The 20,210-nt window shown below is 43.1% G+C and overlaps 1 protein-coding gene across 1 annotated transcript in view; it reads right to left on the bottom strand.

Moving 5' to 3' along the window:
- ROR1 (ROR family WNT receptor 1) overlaps positions 1 to 20,210 on the bottom strand; it is a 490,488-nt gene that overhangs the window by 31,780 nt on the left and 438,498 nt on the right. Inside the window, exons 5-7 of the mRNA XM_055402835.2 lie at positions 10,336 to 10,463; positions 7,942 to 8,259; positions 5,984 to 6,229 (exon numbers count right to left, since the gene is read on the bottom strand). Of these exons, the coding sequence (XP_055258810.2) occupies positions 5,984 to 6,229; positions 7,942 to 8,259; positions 10,336 to 10,463 (692 nt within the window). The remainder of the gene's footprint in view (positions 1 to 5,983; positions 6,230 to 7,941; positions 8,260 to 10,335; positions 10,464 to 20,210) is intronic.

Here is a 20,210-nt window from a genome sequence, read left to right as displayed (position 1 = left end):
TAATTGCTGGATACCTGGGATAGGAAAGAAAAGACAGGGAAGATGAGAGCTCAAGTCTGGCTCAAACTTCTTTTGTTCTTTCCCCTCTCCAGGCACTGCCTGGGCTCATGCACACAGCCCTAGCTAAGCCAATTCCCAGAATTCACAGCAGACATATTTGGTTGTGTTTAATTTTATGTTCTGTCTTAGAGTAAAAGTTCACAGATAAAACGATCTGGGGCACACTGTTCTCAAATGCCTTTATTCTAGAAACTATAACAAATGCTCACATTCTGCATTTAATTAGGTCTATACTTCTTTCAGCCTTACTTAGTTGAAATGAAAACAAAAGATATCAGTAGGAAAATGAGAAACCCCATGGAGATTTTGAAACCTCTTTAACTTTGACTTAACTAAAGAATGCAGGAACATTCCCATGAGATTCCATCCCCTTGGAGAGGAAGGAGGGAAAGGACTCATTGCAAATATGCCCCACAAGCTTACGTTCAGTTCAGTTCAGTTGCTCAGTCGTGTCCTTATAAGATACAAAGTTATTCTCCATATCTCTGTCACCAATCTATCAATCTATCTATCCATCCAGCTACCCACCTACCTATTTATATACACAAACACACACAGACATAAACCATAGAATTTATAAGCAGGCTATAGCTTTGAATCCTGGGTCCACTTCTTATTAATCGTGTGGCCTTGGACAAGTTATTTAACCTCTCTAAATCTCATTTTTCTCTTCTTGGGTAAAATAAAACCCAACTCATATAGTTATAGAGCTCAGTTCAGTTCAGTTCAGTCGCTCAGTCGTGTCCGACTCTTTGCGACCCCATGAATCACAGAACGCCAGGCCTCCCTGTCCATCACCAACTCCCGGAGTTCACTCAAACTCATGTCCATCGAGTCGGTGATGCCATCCAGCCATCTCATTCTCTGTCGTCCCCTTCTCCTCCCACCCCCAATCCCTCCCAGCATCAGTCTTTTCCAGTGAGTCAACTCGTCGCATGAGGTGGCCAAAGTATTGAAGTTTCAGCTTTAGCGTCAGTCCTTCCAATGAACACCCAGGATTGATCTCCTTTAGAATGGACTGGTTGGATCTCCTTGCAGCTACTGTACATGAAATAATGCATTAAAAAATAAACCCCTCCATATAGTAGCTCTTTGTAAGCAATCAATAAATGGTAACTGCTGTTTAATATTGTTATTCTATAGTTTAAATTATATCATTTATACAGTGACTGAGCAACTGAACTGAACTGAACAGTATATACAATATACTATATTCTATAGTCTAAAGTGTGTAATTCTAATTTAGTCTCAGAGTTTCCCAAACCTGGCACTACTGGCGTTCTGGGCTGGATAATTCTTTGCGTGAGCTGTTCTGTGCATTCTGGGGTGTTCAGCAGAATCCCTGGCCTCTGCACAGTAGAAGCTAGTGGCATTCCCTCGGGCTTCTCTAGTGACTCAATGTCAAAGAATTTGCCTGCAAATGCAGGAGGCACAGGTTCAATCCTTGGGTCAGGAAGATCCCCTGGAGAAGGAAATGGCAACCCACTCCAGGATTCTCTCCTGGGAAATCCCATGGACAGAGGAGCCTGGTGGGCTACATACAGTCCATGGGGTCACAAAGAGTCAGACACAACGTAGTGACTAAATAACAGCAACAAAGCCTTCCCCAACCCCACTCAGCTGTGATGACCAAAATATCTCCAGACATTTTAAATGCTCCCTGGAAGGCAAAACTTCCCCTGTTTGAGAACCACTGGTATAGAACAAAGAGTGAGTGGCCCCAGAGACAGGAGACCTGGTTTCTATTAACTCATTTGTGTTCTTGGGTAAGTCCTACCACTTCCCTAGACCTTGGCTGTCTCATATGTTAAAATAGGGCAGGAAATTCCTACTTTATCTTTCATGATTTTTCTAAGGATGAAATGAGAAAAAAAGCAAATGCTCTAAAGAAATGTTATAAAAGTAGGATTCTGTATGATTACTTTGTTAGAGGTGGGCTACTGAGGGGCAATTACAAGAAGCCTCATCTTGGAATAACAGCTGATGCCGACCTACTCTCTTCTGTAATTCATACCCTAGGGAGCAGCTAGCCTCTCAGCAGCTGTTTATTGATCACATGTCAAGGATTCCCTGTTCCTTTAATGGACGTATTTGTGGCTTGGCCTGAAGAATTCAAAAGGAACTGTTTTCTTTCAAAATGAAATGAAAATGTTCTTTAAAAAAATTATTATTATAAGTGGTGAAAACTGGCTTGTCATCTGTAGATTTACCTTTCATCTAAATTTCTCTCTCACGTGACTAGAATTAACCAGTCCTCAGAATTCTGCAGATTGATATTCAGAAAGAAATATCTTAATGTTTCCAACATCGTTGAACTGATTAATACTATAAAAATATACTGAGAAGCACTGCGATGGACTTCTTCATTAGCAAGGGAACGTATTTTGATGTCATATCGTGTTATGGGAATCAGTGTACTGAAATCCAGAGGTGGAGCCTATTGTCATCCTTTTATTTATTTCTGAAAGATCTTTAAATGGGAAATAGCAGACTGTCTGGGAAAAGAGCACAAACTTTGAGTTTGGTCGGAGCCATATGCAAATAGACGAGGGCTCAAGGTCCAATGCTATGAGTTATCTCATTTAGACATATACCTTGGTAGGATATGTTAACAACATCTGTCCCACAGTGTGGTGATGAATTCTAAATGAAGATGAAGATGGAAAGCACGAAGCACCATGCAGGCACATGTTAGATAATTTAGGTGGTCTTTCCCTCTCTGTCTAAGGTCTGAAAGACTGCTCAAGGGTTTCTTTCATCCCTCAGTGTTTTTGGTCTGATTGCCTAAAGAATGCTGCTGAAATGAAAATCAATACTTTCTAGGTATCAAGTCTTGACTTAAACGAATTGTAATAAAGCTTGAACCCAATGATCAACAAATCTTCCAGTTCATGAGTAAATTATCTCCCTACTTCTTTTTTATTTTTAAAAATTGTATTCCAGAATCGTTGATTTATAGTGTTGTGTTAATTTCTAATGAGAGAAAGGGACTCAGTATTAACTTAATACATGTGCATCTTTTTTTCACTGGATACTGAACATAGTAACTACTCTGTGCTATACAGTAGGACTTTGCTGTTTATCCAGCCAATATATACTAGTTTGCTTTCACTAATCCCAAACTCCCAATCCTTCTCTCCTATCTCCCTCTCCCCTTGGCTACCACAAGTCTGTTCCCTATGTCTTGTATTTCCCTACTTCAGATGAGGATTGCAGTTGGAAATTCTGGGTCAAAAGTCACCCACAGGACAATGGTGTTCACCCGGAGTCAAGTAAACAATGCATTTTTTTCCTTAAAATAATTCATTTGGTTTCCTTAAGGACACAGATCAGTCTCCTAAGACAGCACAATGGAGTAGCAGGAAGATGAGTCAGACAGACTAGTGGGGTAACTCCGTTGTCTGAGCCTCAGTTTCATTATGAGCAGTATGTGCTGTGCTCAGTCACTCAGTCGTGTCTGACTCTTTGCAAACCCATGGACTATAGATCGCCAGGCTCCTCTGTCCATGGGGATTCTCCAGGCAAGAATACTGGAGTGGGTTGCCATGCCCTCCTCCAGGTGATCTTCCCAACCCAGGGATCGAACCCAGGTCTCCCCCATTGCAGGCAGATTCTTTACCATCTCAGCCACCAGGGAAGAGTTAATAATACCTATCTCTGTCTCAGGGAGAGGGTAAGTATCAATAAAGCCTTGGAAACCCCAAGAATGATGCCTGGCACTTGGAACGTGCTCAGTAATTGTTGCTATTACCCCTGGCTCTCTGACAGATATTCACCCTACCTGATTTAGGACAAGGGATGGGGCAATTAAGTAAGTGATTATAACTCTCCTTTTCATGTTGAATATAGCATGTGAGAAAACCATAAATTTTAAATGCTCATCATTTAAAAAATACAGAATAATTTTCTTTGAAGTTTCCAATGGTGGCTCTGGAAGAGTTAATGTCATAATTTGTTCTTTATGCTGCATATGAAGGCATTTTAAAGCCTAGGGACATGAAAAAGGTCTGGTTACCTCTTTTTCAAACTGAGCATGTTGAACCATCCCTAAAACCATTTTGCAGGGGAAGACCATATCGCGTAACAGGTAACATGTAAGAATGAAACTGCAGTATAATAGTTTCCCCAATTTTCATCACTGAGAATTCTTTCAATATTTTTGCTAATTTTCCCTAATGATCTCTGTAGTGTATTTCAGCTTCCTGTTCTTTGTTTCACAGCATTTGTGCTAACTCCTACTGTATCACACACACCGCATTGCGATTGTAATATGAATCACATTTTTTCCTTTATCAATGTCCCTACTCCACAACAGGCTCAAACAATATTTGCTGAGAACAAGCATTTCTCTATATGTGTAGTGAGTATGTATGTGCTGTCTCTTCAGTCATGTCTGACTCTTTGAAACCCCATGGACTACCCCAGGCTACCCTGCCAGGCTCCTCTGACCATGGAATTCTCCAGGCGGGAATACTGAAGTAGGTTGCCATGCCCTCCTCCAGGGGATCTTCCCAACCCAGGGATTGAACCTGTATCCCTTGGGCCTCCTGCATTGGCAAGTGGGTTCTTTACTACTAGAGCCATCTGGGAAGCCTCCTATATGTGTATGCATGTGTGCTCAGTTGCTTCAGTCATGTCTGACTCTTTGTGACCCTATGGACTGTAGCCCACCAGGCTTCTCTGCCCATGGGACTCTCCAGGCAAGCATTCTGGAGTGGGCTGCCATGCCCTCCTTCAGGGGATCTTCTCTATTCAGGGATCAAACCCAGGTCTCATGCATTGCAGCAGATTCATTACCGCTGAGCTACTGGGGAAGCCCTCCATATGTGTATATTACATACTAATTACAATTAATTCCTCTTTATATATATACTGACTACATAAAAATTACACAAGAAAATATTTATTAAACATTTACTATCTTCCAGATATCATAGAGTTGTTCAGTTAACAACTTACTTATTCTCTTGAGAAACCTTGAATGTAAATCATTATTATTTCCATTTTACTGCAGTGGCTTTCCTATGACATCCTGATGCTCCCCCTATGCCTGGGAAACTCAGTGATGTTATTTATGAGAACTATAATCAGGAAGACAAATTATTAAAAAATCATCTGAAACTCCCAGTATCACCAACATTTTCATTCTCTTTCTCTTACCCTCCAAACATTTTCTAGAAAAAGGAACAAACTGATTCAGAAGTTTCATTTTCTTCCCATACTTCTGCAGTATAAAAGGATGAGGCAAAGGACACAGTTTATCCACAGGTTGCCCTGGATCCCTGAGTACTGGCTATAGATTCATTCTCTCTTGTGGGTTTTCTCAAGGACACACAAAAAAACGGTTCTCTTTCTGCTTCCAATACACCTGTGCTAAAAAAAGGTACACTTGGACATGGACCATTGTGGGTAACATCTCACTTCATGAATGATTGTGATAAGCTGCTTCTCCTGTACTTCCAGAGAGATAGTGCCTGGTATACCCACGAACACAATGGCAGCAGGAATAAAAGCAGTTTCCTCCTTGACAGTATGCTTTGGTACCCAAAAAGGTATTTTCTGCTCAGACAGCAAAGTTTATCTATCCTAGAAACAGAGTTAGAGATCAAAGAAACGTTATCAACCTCCTTTGCCCCCTTATATGATTCTCCTAAGGGAAGGGACATAGAGCTGGGATCTTTTAAAGCAGGGGTCTCCAAGCTCTGGGATCTAATGCCTGATGCTCTGAGGAGAAGCTAATGTAATAAGAATAGAAATAAAGTGCACAATAAATGTGATGCCCCTGAATCACCCTGAAACCATCCCCCCATTGCCCGGACTGTGGAAAAAACTGGCTTCCACAAAACTGGTCCCTGGTGCCAAAAATGTTGGGGACCACTGTTTCAAAGTGACTGAAGCCGTGAAAGGCAGTGATAGTATTTACCACATGCTGGGATGTCGCACAGGTCAAACTTATAGTTTTCATCCAAGGTGAAGCACCAGGGCGCTTCCTTCTGATTCCCCGGGTTGCGGCAGTAGGAATGTCCTCCATTCAGTTCCGGGAAGCGGAGGGCGGTGAAGGTGTGCGTGTGGGGATACTGGGAATTCCAGGGCTGGCACTGGCGCCCTGATTTGGTCACACTGACGGTGCCCCGGTAGTCCACGCCCGTGCTGTTATAGCACTTGTGATCTGAAATACATGAAAGAAGAGCCCCAACTGTGAGAAAGAGAGACAATGCTGGAGCTCCTGGCCAGCAGTTTCTGGAGGGAAGACATGAAGTTACCCTCACGGCCGAGGCTTCCCCGCTGGTCGGGGCCACATGGCAGTCTCCCGCATGCTGGGCTGGGACACAGGGCAGACCTTGCCGTGACACTGCTGGGAGGATTAACAGCTTATGCTTGAGGAAGTAAACCAATCTCCACAATTATTTTTGATATGAAACACAGAAAAAAATCAGAACTAGGGCACAGGATCCAGGGGCACAGGAGCAATTGCCTAGTGGATGGTGCAGGGACTGTTCTTTCCAATTCTGCTTGGTGACCTTAGACATGAGATAGATGGATAGGTCATGGGATAAAGAATGTAGTCCTCAGAAGATGTTCCTTAGCAGCAGTGCACTAGGGGTTTCCGACAGGCGTTTGGCCATCGCTGTGCTGATACACTGGACATCTTCAAGAAGCAGGTCTTATTAAATCCTCCTTCCAGGAGCTGATGCTTGAAATCATGGCAAAAATCAATTAAGCTGAAATAAACTGAAATCCGGAGGGGTAATGATAAGATGAGAGTAATAATAGAAATAATGATGGTATTGCTATTACATGTTAAGCATAGTTCTAAGCATTTTAGGTACACTAACTTATTTAACCAATGAGTTAACTACCAAAAGGAAACGAAAACATTACCAGTAAAGTGTAATATAGATGGATGGGAAATGCACAGAAAACAGTCTTTTGTTTGTTGGCAGTGAGAGGATGGAGGTAAACTCCCATATATACAGATAGATAGATAGACAGTGGTATAATACAATATAACGCAATTTACCATTAATATTTAGAACATTCAAAATACTGTGCAACCTTAACTACCATCTCATCCTAGAACACATACATCATCCCCAAAGGAAACCCTGTTCATTAAGCAGTCACTCCACACTCTGCCCTAGTCCCTACACCTGGCAATCTGCTTTCTATCTCCACGGAAGTGTCCACTCTGGATATTGTATATAAATGAACTCATACGATGGTGTCTGACTTCTTTCTATAACAGTCTTTTTAAGGTTCAGCCATATTGTAGCATGTAACAGGATTTTTTTTTTTAATGGATAAACAATATTTCCTTGGGGAAGATCCCTTGGAGGAGGGCATAGAAAACCACTCCAGTATTCTTGCCTGGAGAATCCCACAGACAGAGAAGCCTCGCGGTCTACAGTCCACAGAGTCAGATACGACTGAAGTGACTTAGTATACAGCCTGCAATATTTCGTTACATGGATATGCCACAATGTATTCATCTACTTACCCACTGATGGACTTTCGGGTTGTTTCCACCTTTTAGCTATGGTGAATAGAGCTGTTATGAACCTTTCTGTACAAGTTTTTTTTTGAACACCCGTTTTCAATTATTTTGGGCATATATCCAGCAGAGGCATTACTGGGACATACAGTAATTCTATTTTTAAGTCATTAAGGAACCAGCAGCCACATTTTTAAATTATCATCTTCATGTAACACTTCGAAGAATGGCACTGCATCTTACCCACTGGAAGCTCAGCCCCCACATGGTATCTGGACCACTGGGAAGTAATCTGACCACCAACACAAATAATTACTGAAGATCAAGGTCCAGTTTTCCTGGGCTGCTGGCCCCTGAGGCAGCACAGAAGGTCAAGGGCTACCACCTACTTTTATTGATGGGATCCGCCATGGGAATTCCAATCCGGATACAGTTTGCAGCTTCGGGACTCTCGGGCTGGGGGAGATCTTCACAGTTTGGCAGTTTCAGCCTCATCAGTATCATGGGATTTGATCTCGCAAAAATGTACTCTGTTTGGCACAGGACATTTTCCAGGATTTCACATTCATCGCGACACAAGTCCCGGGGCTTTGGGACGGACGAGGTTTCATCACAGTATGGGAAGGCGTAGTGGCACAGGGAAGGGATGGCGAACTGAGAACACTTATCAGATAAGTGACTGGAGGTGCCGATCATGGTGAAGGCGGCTGGAAAACAGACACAATTATTAACTCCCAGAGGCAGGGTTTATCTCCCCTGGTTATCCAGTCAACAGATATCAGATGTAAACACACACTGGAAGGAATCTGCTGTACTCAAACAGACAAGGCCAAGAGAAGCAGATTCATTTCATGTCTAAGCAGCTTACTTTCACTGGCTTGAGAAAAATAATTGTGACTACAAAGTTTAAAAAAATAGGATTAAGTTACATATGTACCGTTTCCTAATAAAAAGAATTAATTAGGTTAAAGTACAATATATTTTTCATTTTTACTACAAAGCAACAGAACTTTGTGTTTCATCCGGTACTTTTTATTAGTTTTGCGAGGCTTCTAAAACATTTGACAGCTGCAGGGCAGAACTTGCTTTATACAGTGGCTGAGCCCAATCACAGGATTTATTTAGTTCTGTGTCTTGCCTCTCAGTTGTTGGCTGACCTTGGGTAACTGGTTTAATTTCCTTATAATTTGAAGACTTTTGATCCCATCTTCTGAAAATGAGGCAACTCATTTGAAAGTTCTCAAAGAGCACAACTCAGTTGTTCAATGTATATTGTGGAATATTAGTGGTTGTTTTGCCTAATCTCTTATCCCCATACCAGCCTTTGCACACTTCTACTGACAAGGAGCTTATACTCACAAGGCAGCCTGTGAAGTTGTTGGTACGCTGTTTCCCAAAGCATGTTCCTCAGAACATTAATTACGTAGAATGTTAAAAGTGTCTGAGAAACTGGGGTTCCATAGCTAAACAAGTTTGGGAAATGCTGGGTTAATCAAAGTTAAATGGATTTTTTTTTTAAAAAAGAAAAAACTGTAACACTTTCCAGTAAGCTGATGTCCATTGAAAATGTCCGAGAGAGGATTATTATAAATGGGTGACCAAATATTTATATATTTATATCAAAACTTCCATTTATTTTTGTGAATACTTAGTAAAAAGTATGTTCAAGTGATTTTTTTATTAAGTTGAAATGTATCTTTTATAGCTTCTCCCTACTAGTCTTGCTTCTCTGGAATTTCACAGACTTTCCTCTTGAAAGCCTGAGAGATTTAGCAACTGGCAAATACATCTTCCTATAGTTGCTTCTTCAGGTTAAATAATTTCACTGGCCCCTCTTGGTTCCCTCAAATTCCTCTTGGGATATAGTTTCTGGGCTATTCTATGTGTCTTGGGTTTGTTCTTGCCTCTCTTAAATCATAGGGTTGCCAGCTAAATTACAGGGCATCTTAATTTCAGGTCAACACTTGGGACATATACTAAAATATATCAGATGCAATGGGGTGTCTTATATTTTCAGTGCTAACTTTGGAAACCTTATTAGAATTTCAGAAGAGCCACTGTAATGTATTTAATGTCCAGGGCACCGAGGCATAATAACTACACTGATGGGAGAGACACAGGCTGCTGTAACCATCCGAACGATGTGTACAAAACCGTGCACAGTGGCCAACACTACCCACCTCGGAGGTGCTAGGTAGTGCTTCAGTATTAGATTTCCGTTAAAAAGATCCTTTCAATTCAGAAAAGTGAAGGGTAAAGAGAGAAAGCTAGAGCAGGAAGAGACCCACGATCATCTCGCTTCCTCATATCACAGATGAAGAAAGAGATTTCCATGGAGACTAAGATTTTCTCCGAAGTTCCACTAATGGCAAATTGGGATTAGTATCCAGAATTCTAACTCTAAATTCATCCGCTTTCGGTCGACACAATGTTATTTGCAAACAGTAAGCTCTGTGAGGGCAGAGACATACCTGGCTTATTCCCTACACCATCACATCGTCCGTGCCCAACCCAGGTCCTGGTATGCCAAAAGCACTCAATAATATTTATTGAGTGTTTGAATGAAAGTGAGACTTCTCAAAGCCTCCTTTTCGTCTAAGGGCAACCTTTAATAAATTATTCTAATGTAAATTTCAGAGCAGAGATTATCTCTCTGGCTTCTTTACGGCCCCGTTCCTAACCCCTATGCCTTGACTAATCCTTTGTCAAGAGAAGGGCTCAATAAAACTTCTGGGGAGAAAAACTGTTATGCAAAGTATAAATATAATTTCATTGCTACCAACCTGTGATCTGATTTTCTATTTCCCCTTGCATGTGCAAAGACTCCATGTAGACAGTGCGGTTGCCAATAAATCTTGCACAGGCAATCCCTCTGTACGGCTGACAGAATCCATCTTCTTCGTACTCATCTCTGAAAACAGAACATAGACATAAGCTGGAGCAGGACACACACGCAGTTGGCGCTGACTGCGCGATGCCCCAAACGGTCACTAGGGGGCGCAGTCGGGCACAGTATCCTAAAGACTGGGTTAAGGAATCTGGCTTCCTCCTCAGTTCCATTCATCGCTTAAAACATCTGTTGGTCACATTGGTCAAGTTTCCTTCACCTCTAGAAATATCATCCTGAAGCACAAAATCATCCTTAAATGTGGGAGAAAACACTTTTATTTTCGCAGCTGGTGGTGGGCTGGAGGATGATGTAGTTGTAAGAGTAAAAGAGGAAATGAGTTGGAAATCTGGGCACATGTTCTACAGTTTTTTGTTTTTTAAGCACAGATTATTTCTGTTTCATTTGCTACAAAGGGGTTGGCACATTACCCCAAGACCTGCTTGGACTGATATGTCAATTAGGAAGATCCAAGGGGTGAGAAGCTGGGTGCCGCGGGAAGGAAAGCAGAGGGCAGTCCAGTTACATGGCTCCTGCTTGAGACCCATCACCCCCACCCTGCAGAGAGTGTCCATGGCAAACCGTGGACTGGCAATCTTAGATCAGTCACTAAGTCCCAGGAAATCCAGAGAAAATGTCAATGGATACTTGCTTTCATAAGTTGCTAAAATAAAACAAAATCTTAAAAAAATTTTTTTGTTGCCTCAAGTTATAATAATAAAAGGGAGGGCACAGATTTTATTCTGAAGATAAAGAGAAAGTCACTCAGTCGTGTCTGACTATTTTCGACCCCATGGACTTAGTCCATGGAATTCTCCAGGCCAGAATACTGGAGTGGGTAGCCTTTCCCTTCTCCAGGGGATCTTCCCAACCCAGGGATCAAACCCAGGTCTCTTGCATTGCAGGCAGATTCTTTAGTTGAGCCACAAGGGAAGCCTAAGAATACTGGAGTGGGTAGCCTATCCCTTCTCCAGCGGATCTTCCTGACCCAGGAATTGAACCAGGGTCCTGCATCACAGGCAGATTCTTTACCAACTCAGCTATGAGGGAAGCCCCATTCTGAAGAAGGGGATACCAGAAAGTGGTGTGATTAGTGACTGTGGAGCAAATGGCTGGAGATCCAAGGCTGGAGATTAGGACCCAAGATGGCAGGCTCAGCTTGAAAGGACAGAGGCCAAAATCTCCCACTTGGGCCTGTGATAAACATAAGACACCAGAGTACAAGATATCAATATGGTTCTGAAAGGCAAACTACAGCCAAGCAGAAGGCCATCTGCCAGGCTTATGGTCTGACTTCTGCCCTGGATGCTCCTCCTCTGTTAACCTGGCTGGAATCAACTTCTTGCCTGAAAGAAGTATCATTTTTTTTCCCTCTTTGGTTTCTTCTAAGTTAAAATACTTTAGAGCAAAAGTCAGGAGAACAAATTCTCCTGCTGGATTTAACATTTGCTTATCCTTAGGTGTGATTCCCTTGTGGCTATGACAGTAAAGAATCTGCCTGCAGTACAGGAGACCTAGGTTCAATCCCTGAGTTGGGAAGATCCCCTGGAGGAGGAAATGGCAACCCACTTAGTATTCTTGCCTGGGAAATACCATGCACAGAGGAGCCTGGCGAGCTACAGTCTATGGGGTTGCAAAGAGTCGGACATCATTGAGCGACTAACACTTTCACTTTCTTATCCTTAGGCAACCTCTCAAATCCTCTGAGCTATGGTTTTCTTATCTATAAGATGAAGATGATAATTGACCTCCCAACCCTATAGGTCAAAATCATGTTGCTGTTTGTTGTTTAGTCCCTAAGCCATGTTCCTTTGCATCCCCGTAGACAGACTGCCAGATTCCTCTGTGCATGGTATTTCCCAGGCAAGAATACTGGAATGGTTTGCCATTTTCTTCTCCAGGGGATCTTTCTGACCCAGAGATAGAACCTGTGTCTCCTGCATTGGCAGGTGGATTCTTTACTGCTGAACCAAAGTCATGAGGATCCTATCAAACTGTGTAAAAGCTTTTAAAAAGTGCTACACAAAGGTTCCAAATAGGAAAAGGTGTACGTCAAGGTTGTATATTGTCACCCTGCTTATTTAACTTATATGCAGAGTACATCATGAGGAACGCTGGGCTGGAAGAAGCACAAGCTGGAATCAAGATTGCCGGGAGAAATATCAATAACCTTAGATATGCAGATGACACTACCCTTATGGCAGAAAGTGAAGAGGAACTCAAAAGCCTCTTGATGAAAGTGAAAGAGGAGAGTGAAAAGGTTGGCTTGAAGCTCAACATTCAGAAAACAAAGATCATGGCATCTGGTCCCATCACTTCATGGGAAATAGATGGAAAAACAGTGGAAACAGTGTCAGACTTTATTTTGGGGGGCTCCAAAATCACTGCAGATGCTAATTGCAGCCATGAAATTAAAAGACGCTTGCTCCTTGGAAGGAAAGTTATGACCAACCTTGATAGTATTTTAAAAAGCAGAGACATTACTTTGCCAACCAAGTCCGTCTAGTCAAGGCTATGGTTTTTCCCATGGTCATGTATGGATGTGAGAGTTGGACTGTGAAGAAAGCTGATCGCCGAAGAATCGATGCTTTTGAACTGTGGTGTTGGAGAAGACTCTTGAGAGTCCCTTATACTGCAAGGAGATCCAACCAGTCCATTCTAAAGGAGATCAATCCTGGATGTTCATTGGAGGGACTGATGCTAAAGCTGAAACTGCAATACTTTGGCCACCTCATGCGACGAGTTGACTCACTGGAAAAGACTCTGATGCTGGGAAAGGTTGGGGGCGGGAGGAGAAGGGGACGATGGAGAATGAGATGGCTGGATGGCATCACCGACTCTGTGGACATGAGTTTGAGTGTACTCCGGGAGTTGGTGATGGACAGGGAGGCCTGGCGTGCTGTGATTCATGGGGTCGCAGAGAGTCGGACACGACTGAGCGACTGAACTGAACTGAACTGACACAAAGGTAACATATAATTATTATTAAAGCCCTTACAGTTACCGAGAGGGCTTCCCTAGTAACTTAGAATCTGCCTAGAATGCAGGAGACCCAGGTTTGATCCTAGGTTGGGAAGATCCCTTGGAGAAAGGAATGGCTACCCACTCCAGTATTCTTGCCTGGAGAATTCCATGGATAGAGGAGCCTGGCGGGCTCCAGTTGTCCATGGGGTTGCTAAGAGTCAGACATGACTGAATGACTAACACTAGCAGGTATCAAAGAAGATATTTAAAAGATTATTATTTGCTAAGCTTCTGCTTTGTAAAATCAACTGTGTTCATAGCTCTGGCCCTGGACATCCACACCTGAGGGTTCAGGGAGGGAGTCTAGAAGCCCAGTAGAATAGGAAATGATGTGAAAAAAATCTGATAGAGGTGATCCTTAAAAGACACTCATTTTCAGCTGCTTTCTACTCCCTATTCACTAAAACAGTAAAGTTAAAGGTGGAGATGGAAGCAGTATCTCCAGTTCAGTCCCCCAAATAGTTTGCAGTGCAAAGCTCTTAAAAACGTAACCTTTAAGTACACACACAAATGAATATATCATACACCTGACATAAAGACATTGAAATTTTAATGTTGCAAAATCCTGCAAGCACTCCACATGTTTACTTTCATAAATCCTAGAGTAATGTTGAAGCCTTTTTGGCTTAAATTTTACTTGGGTTGTAAAATTAACCCCACTTTTATTGAGTAACTAATACCATAAACCTATGGGGAGAAAGAAGTTTCTTGATGACCCAGCCTTGGATCTTGAAAACTGAAGTCCTGAGGCCAGAAAGTACCCCCACACCATCACCCCCCTGCTATTATAGATGATGCTATTCTATCCCTAGGCATTAGCAGAGTCCTGGATTTTTAAGGTGTCATTATGAGAACACTTCTTCCTCCCCCACATTAAACTCTCAAGGCCTCAATTTATATCTCTTGGGAGGACAAAACCCTGGAATTACCCCCAGATATAAATCCCTGACCTACTGGGAGTTCCCATATTTTATGTGTGAGGCTTAGGCTAAACTTCTTACCACCTTTCCAATTTGAGATTCTGAAAAGACCCTTTGAATACTGTTTTTCAGAATAAAATGGAATGCAGTTCTTTGGCTGCCTATTTCTTATCGAGGGCTTTAGATCTGCAGGTGAATTACATTTTTTATTGTGCCCAGAATTCTTGATACTCTGACCAGTCCAGTCTCTTGGGGACAGATACAAAAAACAAAGCAAACAAACAAAACTAGTATGCAACATCATCTGCAAGGGAGTAGTTATGAGTCCTGGCTGTTTATACCATCTCCTTAAGAAGCTTTCAAAAATTCCAATGTCCAAACCCCACCTTGGACCTATTAAATCATAGTCTCTGGGGATGCAGCTTAGGTATTCATGCGTTTTAAAAAGCTCTCAGGTGATTTGACTGTGGTCAAGAACCACAGCACTAGAAAAACAAACACGTATTAAGTGTCTGCCACTCTCTGTGCTGAGTACTATGATAAGTGCTTTCTTCAGAGTAGCCCCTTGTGGCGTTATTATCCTTATTTATCTGAGTGAGAGACTCAAGTTCAGAGAAGTTAAGTAACTGGCTCAGACTCACAAGGCCAGTAAGTGGAGGAGCTAGGATTTAATTACAAAATTCAAGCTCAAGCTTGACTACCAGGCTATAATAACGCTCTGCTTTTCAATCCTACTTTCAAGTAAATCAGCCTAATAATAAATAAGAGGATTTATAATGAGTCTTTACTCTGTTCCAGGCACTGTTAAATTTCATTTACATATAAAATCAATATTAAATCATTTAATGTTGACAACAGCCTTATACAGAAGGTGAAGATGTAAATGTTCCCATTTTACAGATGAGAAAACTGTAGAGTCAGAAAGAGCAAAAGAACTTGTCCACTGTGACACAGTAAGCAGAACTAGATTTGCCCCCAAACCTGTGCTTGTAACCTTGGTATGCAACTTTCTTCCACATAGTTGCGTATAGGAGTTTTGCCACTGCTTACAGGGGCTCTCTACACCAAGATGTTTTGGTGTCTGCTGGACAGAGGAGCCTGGCGGGCTACAGTCCAAAGGGTCACAAAGAGTCAGACACAACTGAGCGACTGCGCACACACACAGGCACAGGTGGCGAAAAGTTTCTCTTTCAAAAGTCAAGTCACAATCTCCTTTCATCCTTGCCATTTTTCCTGCCAGCCGTGGCTGGAGGGGAACAAACGCTCCTCCAACATTAATCAGCTTTATGCCTTTCTCCAACTCACACTTCTTTCATCGCTGATGCCCTCCATGGTTAGCAAATTAAAAAGACGAAGAAGCAAGGCCGTGAGAGTGCAAGGGTGCTTGCAGTGAGCATGCCCAAGGCTGCATTCTAGGGAGAAGAAACACTAGGAGAGGGCAGATGGACTTCTGGCCATCCATCACAGTACCTGGCATCAACATGCGCCGGCCACCTCGCCGTGATGTCAAGATGCTGGAGTGCTTTGTGATGGGCACTCATGATTCTTCTAAAGGTAATTCAGTTACTGGGTTGCCAGCTTCTACAACCTTCCAAATTCGCTGCTAGGTGATAGGGAAAAGCAAACACAGTTTGCCCCCCACCTCCAGGGTCTCCCCCTTCCCCAGAGCAAGGAGCTGAAGAGGGGTGGTCACACAGGGTTGAGAGTGATGGCAACCAATGTGGCAGCAGTAGGAGTATCCACCCAAGAAGCAGCGCAGACCAAGAATGGGGAACATGCTGCCCATGGGAGTTTGAGAGCGACTGTGGGAGTCAATGGTTACACACTGCTGGGTGAACTTCTTGGGTCTGGAATAAGGCTCTCAAGAGTTCTCCAAAAATGAGAACAGAGCAGTGTATAGTATGGGGCCAGGGAAGCTCAAGATGTAGTTTTTTGAGAATGGGGAGCAGGAAAGGAAAAGAAAGGATGGGTGGGTGGGTGAGGTATGGGGACTGAAAGGATGCCGAATAAATGGAGTTGTGCCAAGTCTTGACCATGAGAGTCCTGCTGTGTGCTTAGTCCCTCAGTTGTGTCTGACTCTTTGCGACCCCATGGACTGCAGCCCAGCAGGCTCCTCTGTCCACTGGGATTCTCCAGGCAAGAATATTGGAATGGGTTGCCATACCCTCCTCCAGGGGAGCTTCACAATTCAGGGATCAAACCCAGGTCTCCCACGTGGCAGGCAGATTCTTTACCCACTAAGCCACCAGACAGGCCAGCTAGTGCTCTCTTTAGTGCTTCTGGCAGGGACGGGGTTTCTGAAGGGTGCCTCAGTTTAAGGGAGAAAAGAGAGCAAATACAACTGTTGTCTTACACACATGATTTCAAAAGAAACCCTTAATATGTATGGAGAAACTGTGGAAATCTGAATGAAGTCGATACATAGTAGTCAGCATGCCTGTACATGCTCAGTCATGTCTGACTCTTTTGAGACCCCTTGTAGCCGGCAAGGCTCCTCTGTCCATAGAATTTCCCAGGCAAGAATGCTGGAGTGAGTTGCCATTTCCTTCTCCAGGGGATCTTCCCAACCCAGGGATCGAGCCTGCAACTTTTACATTTTCTGCATCGGCAGGCGATTCTTTACCACTGTGCCTCCTGGGAAGGTAAGTCGTAGCACACCGATGGAGGTTTCTTACTTCTGATAATAGTACTATGCTGATGCAATACATGAACATCAGAGGATAAGGGAATATAGGCATTCTGCACTACCTTTGCAACTTTTCTTAAACATAAATATTTCAAAATAAAAAGTAAAAGAAAAAAGACAGACTTACAGTTAAACACATATCCCCTTCCTGTTGAGCCTCCCTCCCCGCCGCAGAAGGAGGGGACATAGGTATAATTGTGACCGATTTGAGTTGTTTTACAGTGGGTATCAGCAAAAGTAATTATCTTCTAATTAAAACATTAAAAAAAAAGTCTTACAAGAAGGTGCGGGGATGGGAACCTTATTGTATATAAATGAACAGGAGATGCTATGGTGTGAGGGTATTAGGAAGGCCTTCAGATGACCTCAATTATTCCTTAAAACAACTTTATAAGAAGCCTTCTGGACCTATCCCTGGGTGGCTGAACTCTCATCATGAACAGTTCACTTATTTGTGATTGGCCTACTTCTAAATTCAAGTACTTTCAGGAGAAATGACCTACTTAGGAACGGCTCAGTATTGATTGATTTTTATTAGCTGCTATGAGCACTTTTGTCTCTGTAGAAAGTTGTATACAAGGAGGGCAGGGCAATTGATGAGCGGTCCCTGTGTGAAGAAGAAGGCAATCTTCCTGACCTTGCACTTCAGTCCATGGCTGGCTGAGGGCCGGTGAGATGACAGAGAAGGCAGACCAGGAGGGAGGGGCTGGGAGTCTGGTTCATCAGTTACTAGTTACAAAGGGATCTTTTCAAAACACAGACTTGGAGCAGGTCATTTCCTGCCTAAAATTCATCCTAGTTTCCGACTCACCACAGTTACTGGCTGCAGTACACAAAGCCCTTCCCTGGTTCCTGCCCACTTTTCCAACCTCATTCCCAGCCTGATGAGCCTGTGAACCTGATGATATCAGCCATGCTGCTGTCGACCTTGCTCGTCTCGAAACAGGGAACGCACTTTGCTGCCCCCTGGGTTGGTCTATTCTCCTCCTGAGGCCTGGAGCGCCATCCATCTGCTTCCTCACCTTGGGACTGCCTTTATTATCAGGGGCCCCCAACCCCTCCTTCCCAGCAAAGTTAGTCACTGCCTACCCCATACTCCTGCCCACCCAGCACCTTTACCACACCGCTCCCACAGACTTCTGAATTCATATTATGTTTGTCTGCTAAGTGATCCCCTTAGCACTACTCTAAGGCAGGTTCCATGTCTGGCTTGGCTTCACAACTCCAGGGCCTGGGACAGTGCATAATACCCAACTCAGCCAATAAGTGCTGAATGAGGGTGAGGGTGCTGCTGAGAGCTATCCTCCCTGCTGCTCCACTGGGCACAGACTGACCAGCAGAACTGTAAGGCATGGCAGGCCTTAGTCAGTTGAATAGATTCTTACGGATGAGTGAGGCCCTAAAATGTTCCCCTATGAGGTATTAAGAAGGAAATGGCAACCCACTCCAGTGTTCTTGCCTGGAGAATCCCAGGGACGGGGGAGCCTGGTGGGCTTCCGTCTATGGGGTCACACAGAGTCGGACATGACTGAAGTGACTCAGCAGTAGCAGCAGCAGCATGAGGTATTAAGACCAGTTAAAATGCATGTCTCTCCTTAGGGGGAGAATAGACTTAACGGCACTTTGCTAACTATAAAATCTCACTCAAAAGAATTGCAAACAAATACTTGTACACAAAAGTTCATTGCAGCACTATTCATAATAGCCTCAAAGTAGAAACAACCTCAAATGCTCATCAATAGATGAATGGATGGACAAAAGTGGTAGATACATACGGTGGAAAATTATTCAGCCATGAAAAAGGCATGAAGTACCCAAACATGCTACACTGTGGAAGAATCTTCAAACCATTATGATAAATGAAATTAGCCAGGTGAGAAAGGCCACAGAGTACATGATTCCATTTATATGAAATTTCCAGAATAAGTAAATCCATAAAGATAAAAAGCAGATTGATGGTTATCAGGAACAGGAGGAAGGGAGGAATAGGGAATAACTGGATGTAGAGTTTTACTTTGTTGTGATAAAAATGTTCTGGAATGGGAGATGGTGGTTGCACAGCATTGTATATATATTAGCTGCTGTAGAATTGCTCACTTTTAAATGGTTAATTTTATGTGAATTTTATCTCAATTTTTTAAATGAAAAAATCTCATTTATACCCAAAGGACAAGGTAGAGGGAACAATAGTTGGAATTTTAAGCCTCAGAACTGGGGAGAGATTTTTGGGATTGTTTTTAAGCAAACTCACTGGCCCAAAGTGCTGGCAATTTACACAGTCCCAGCAGGTTTCTTTGTTCTGATTCTCTTGGTTCTTCAACTGGAATGCCAGAGACAGTGCTCTGCAAGCCCACAGCTTGGCAGGCTCAGCAGGGACTGACTGCCTTGAGTGAAATCATCCAATACTTCTGAATTTACCCCACTTGGCACCTCTTATGAGTCCTATTTTGAGCCATGGAGATGAAATCCCATCAAGATGCCTGTCCCCAGAGCCCTGAATCTTGGACTGAAGGAAATCCATCACACAGTTCAAAGAGATGTTCAGTTCAGTTCAGTTCAGTCGCTCAGTTGTGTCCGACTCTTTGTGACCCCATGAATCACAGCACGCCAGGCTTCCCTGTCCATCACCAACTCCAGGAGTTCACTCAAACTCATGTCCATCGAGTCGGTGATGCCATCCAGCCATCTCATTCTCTGTCGTCCCCTTCTCCTCCCGCCCCCAATCCTTCCCAGCATCAGACTCTTTTCCAGTGAGTCAACTCGTCGCATGAGGTGGCCAAAGTATTGGAGTTTCAGCTTCAGCATCAGTCCTTCCAATGAACACCCAGGATTGATCTCCTTTAGAATGGACTGGTTGGATCTCCTTGCAGTCCAAGGGACTCTCAAGAGTCTTCTCCAACACCACAGTTCAAAAGCATCAATTCTCTGGTGATCAGCTTTCTTCACAGTCCAAAGAGATATAGTATTCCTAATTATGTTCCATTTAGCAAAGCGTGGGTTATCTTCTCTCATGTGGCAAGTAATTTCACTTTACCAATGCAAATATAACTGGTAAGCTGTATTTGTTTTCCCAAAGATCATCACACTTCCCTGGTGGCTCAGATGGTAAAGAATCCACCTGAAATGCGGGAGACCTGGGTT

This window comes from Moschus berezovskii, chromosome 4 (genome assembly GCF_049115385.1).
Source record: "Moschus berezovskii isolate FMDL1 chromosome 4, NW_MosBer_1.0, whole genome shotgun sequence".
NCBI classification, from domain to species: Eukaryota; Metazoa; Chordata; class Mammalia; order Artiodactyla; family Moschidae; genus Moschus; species Moschus berezovskii.
Note: the sequence above shows the minus strand (reverse complement) of the source record. Positions and strands in the feature narration are given on the sequence as shown.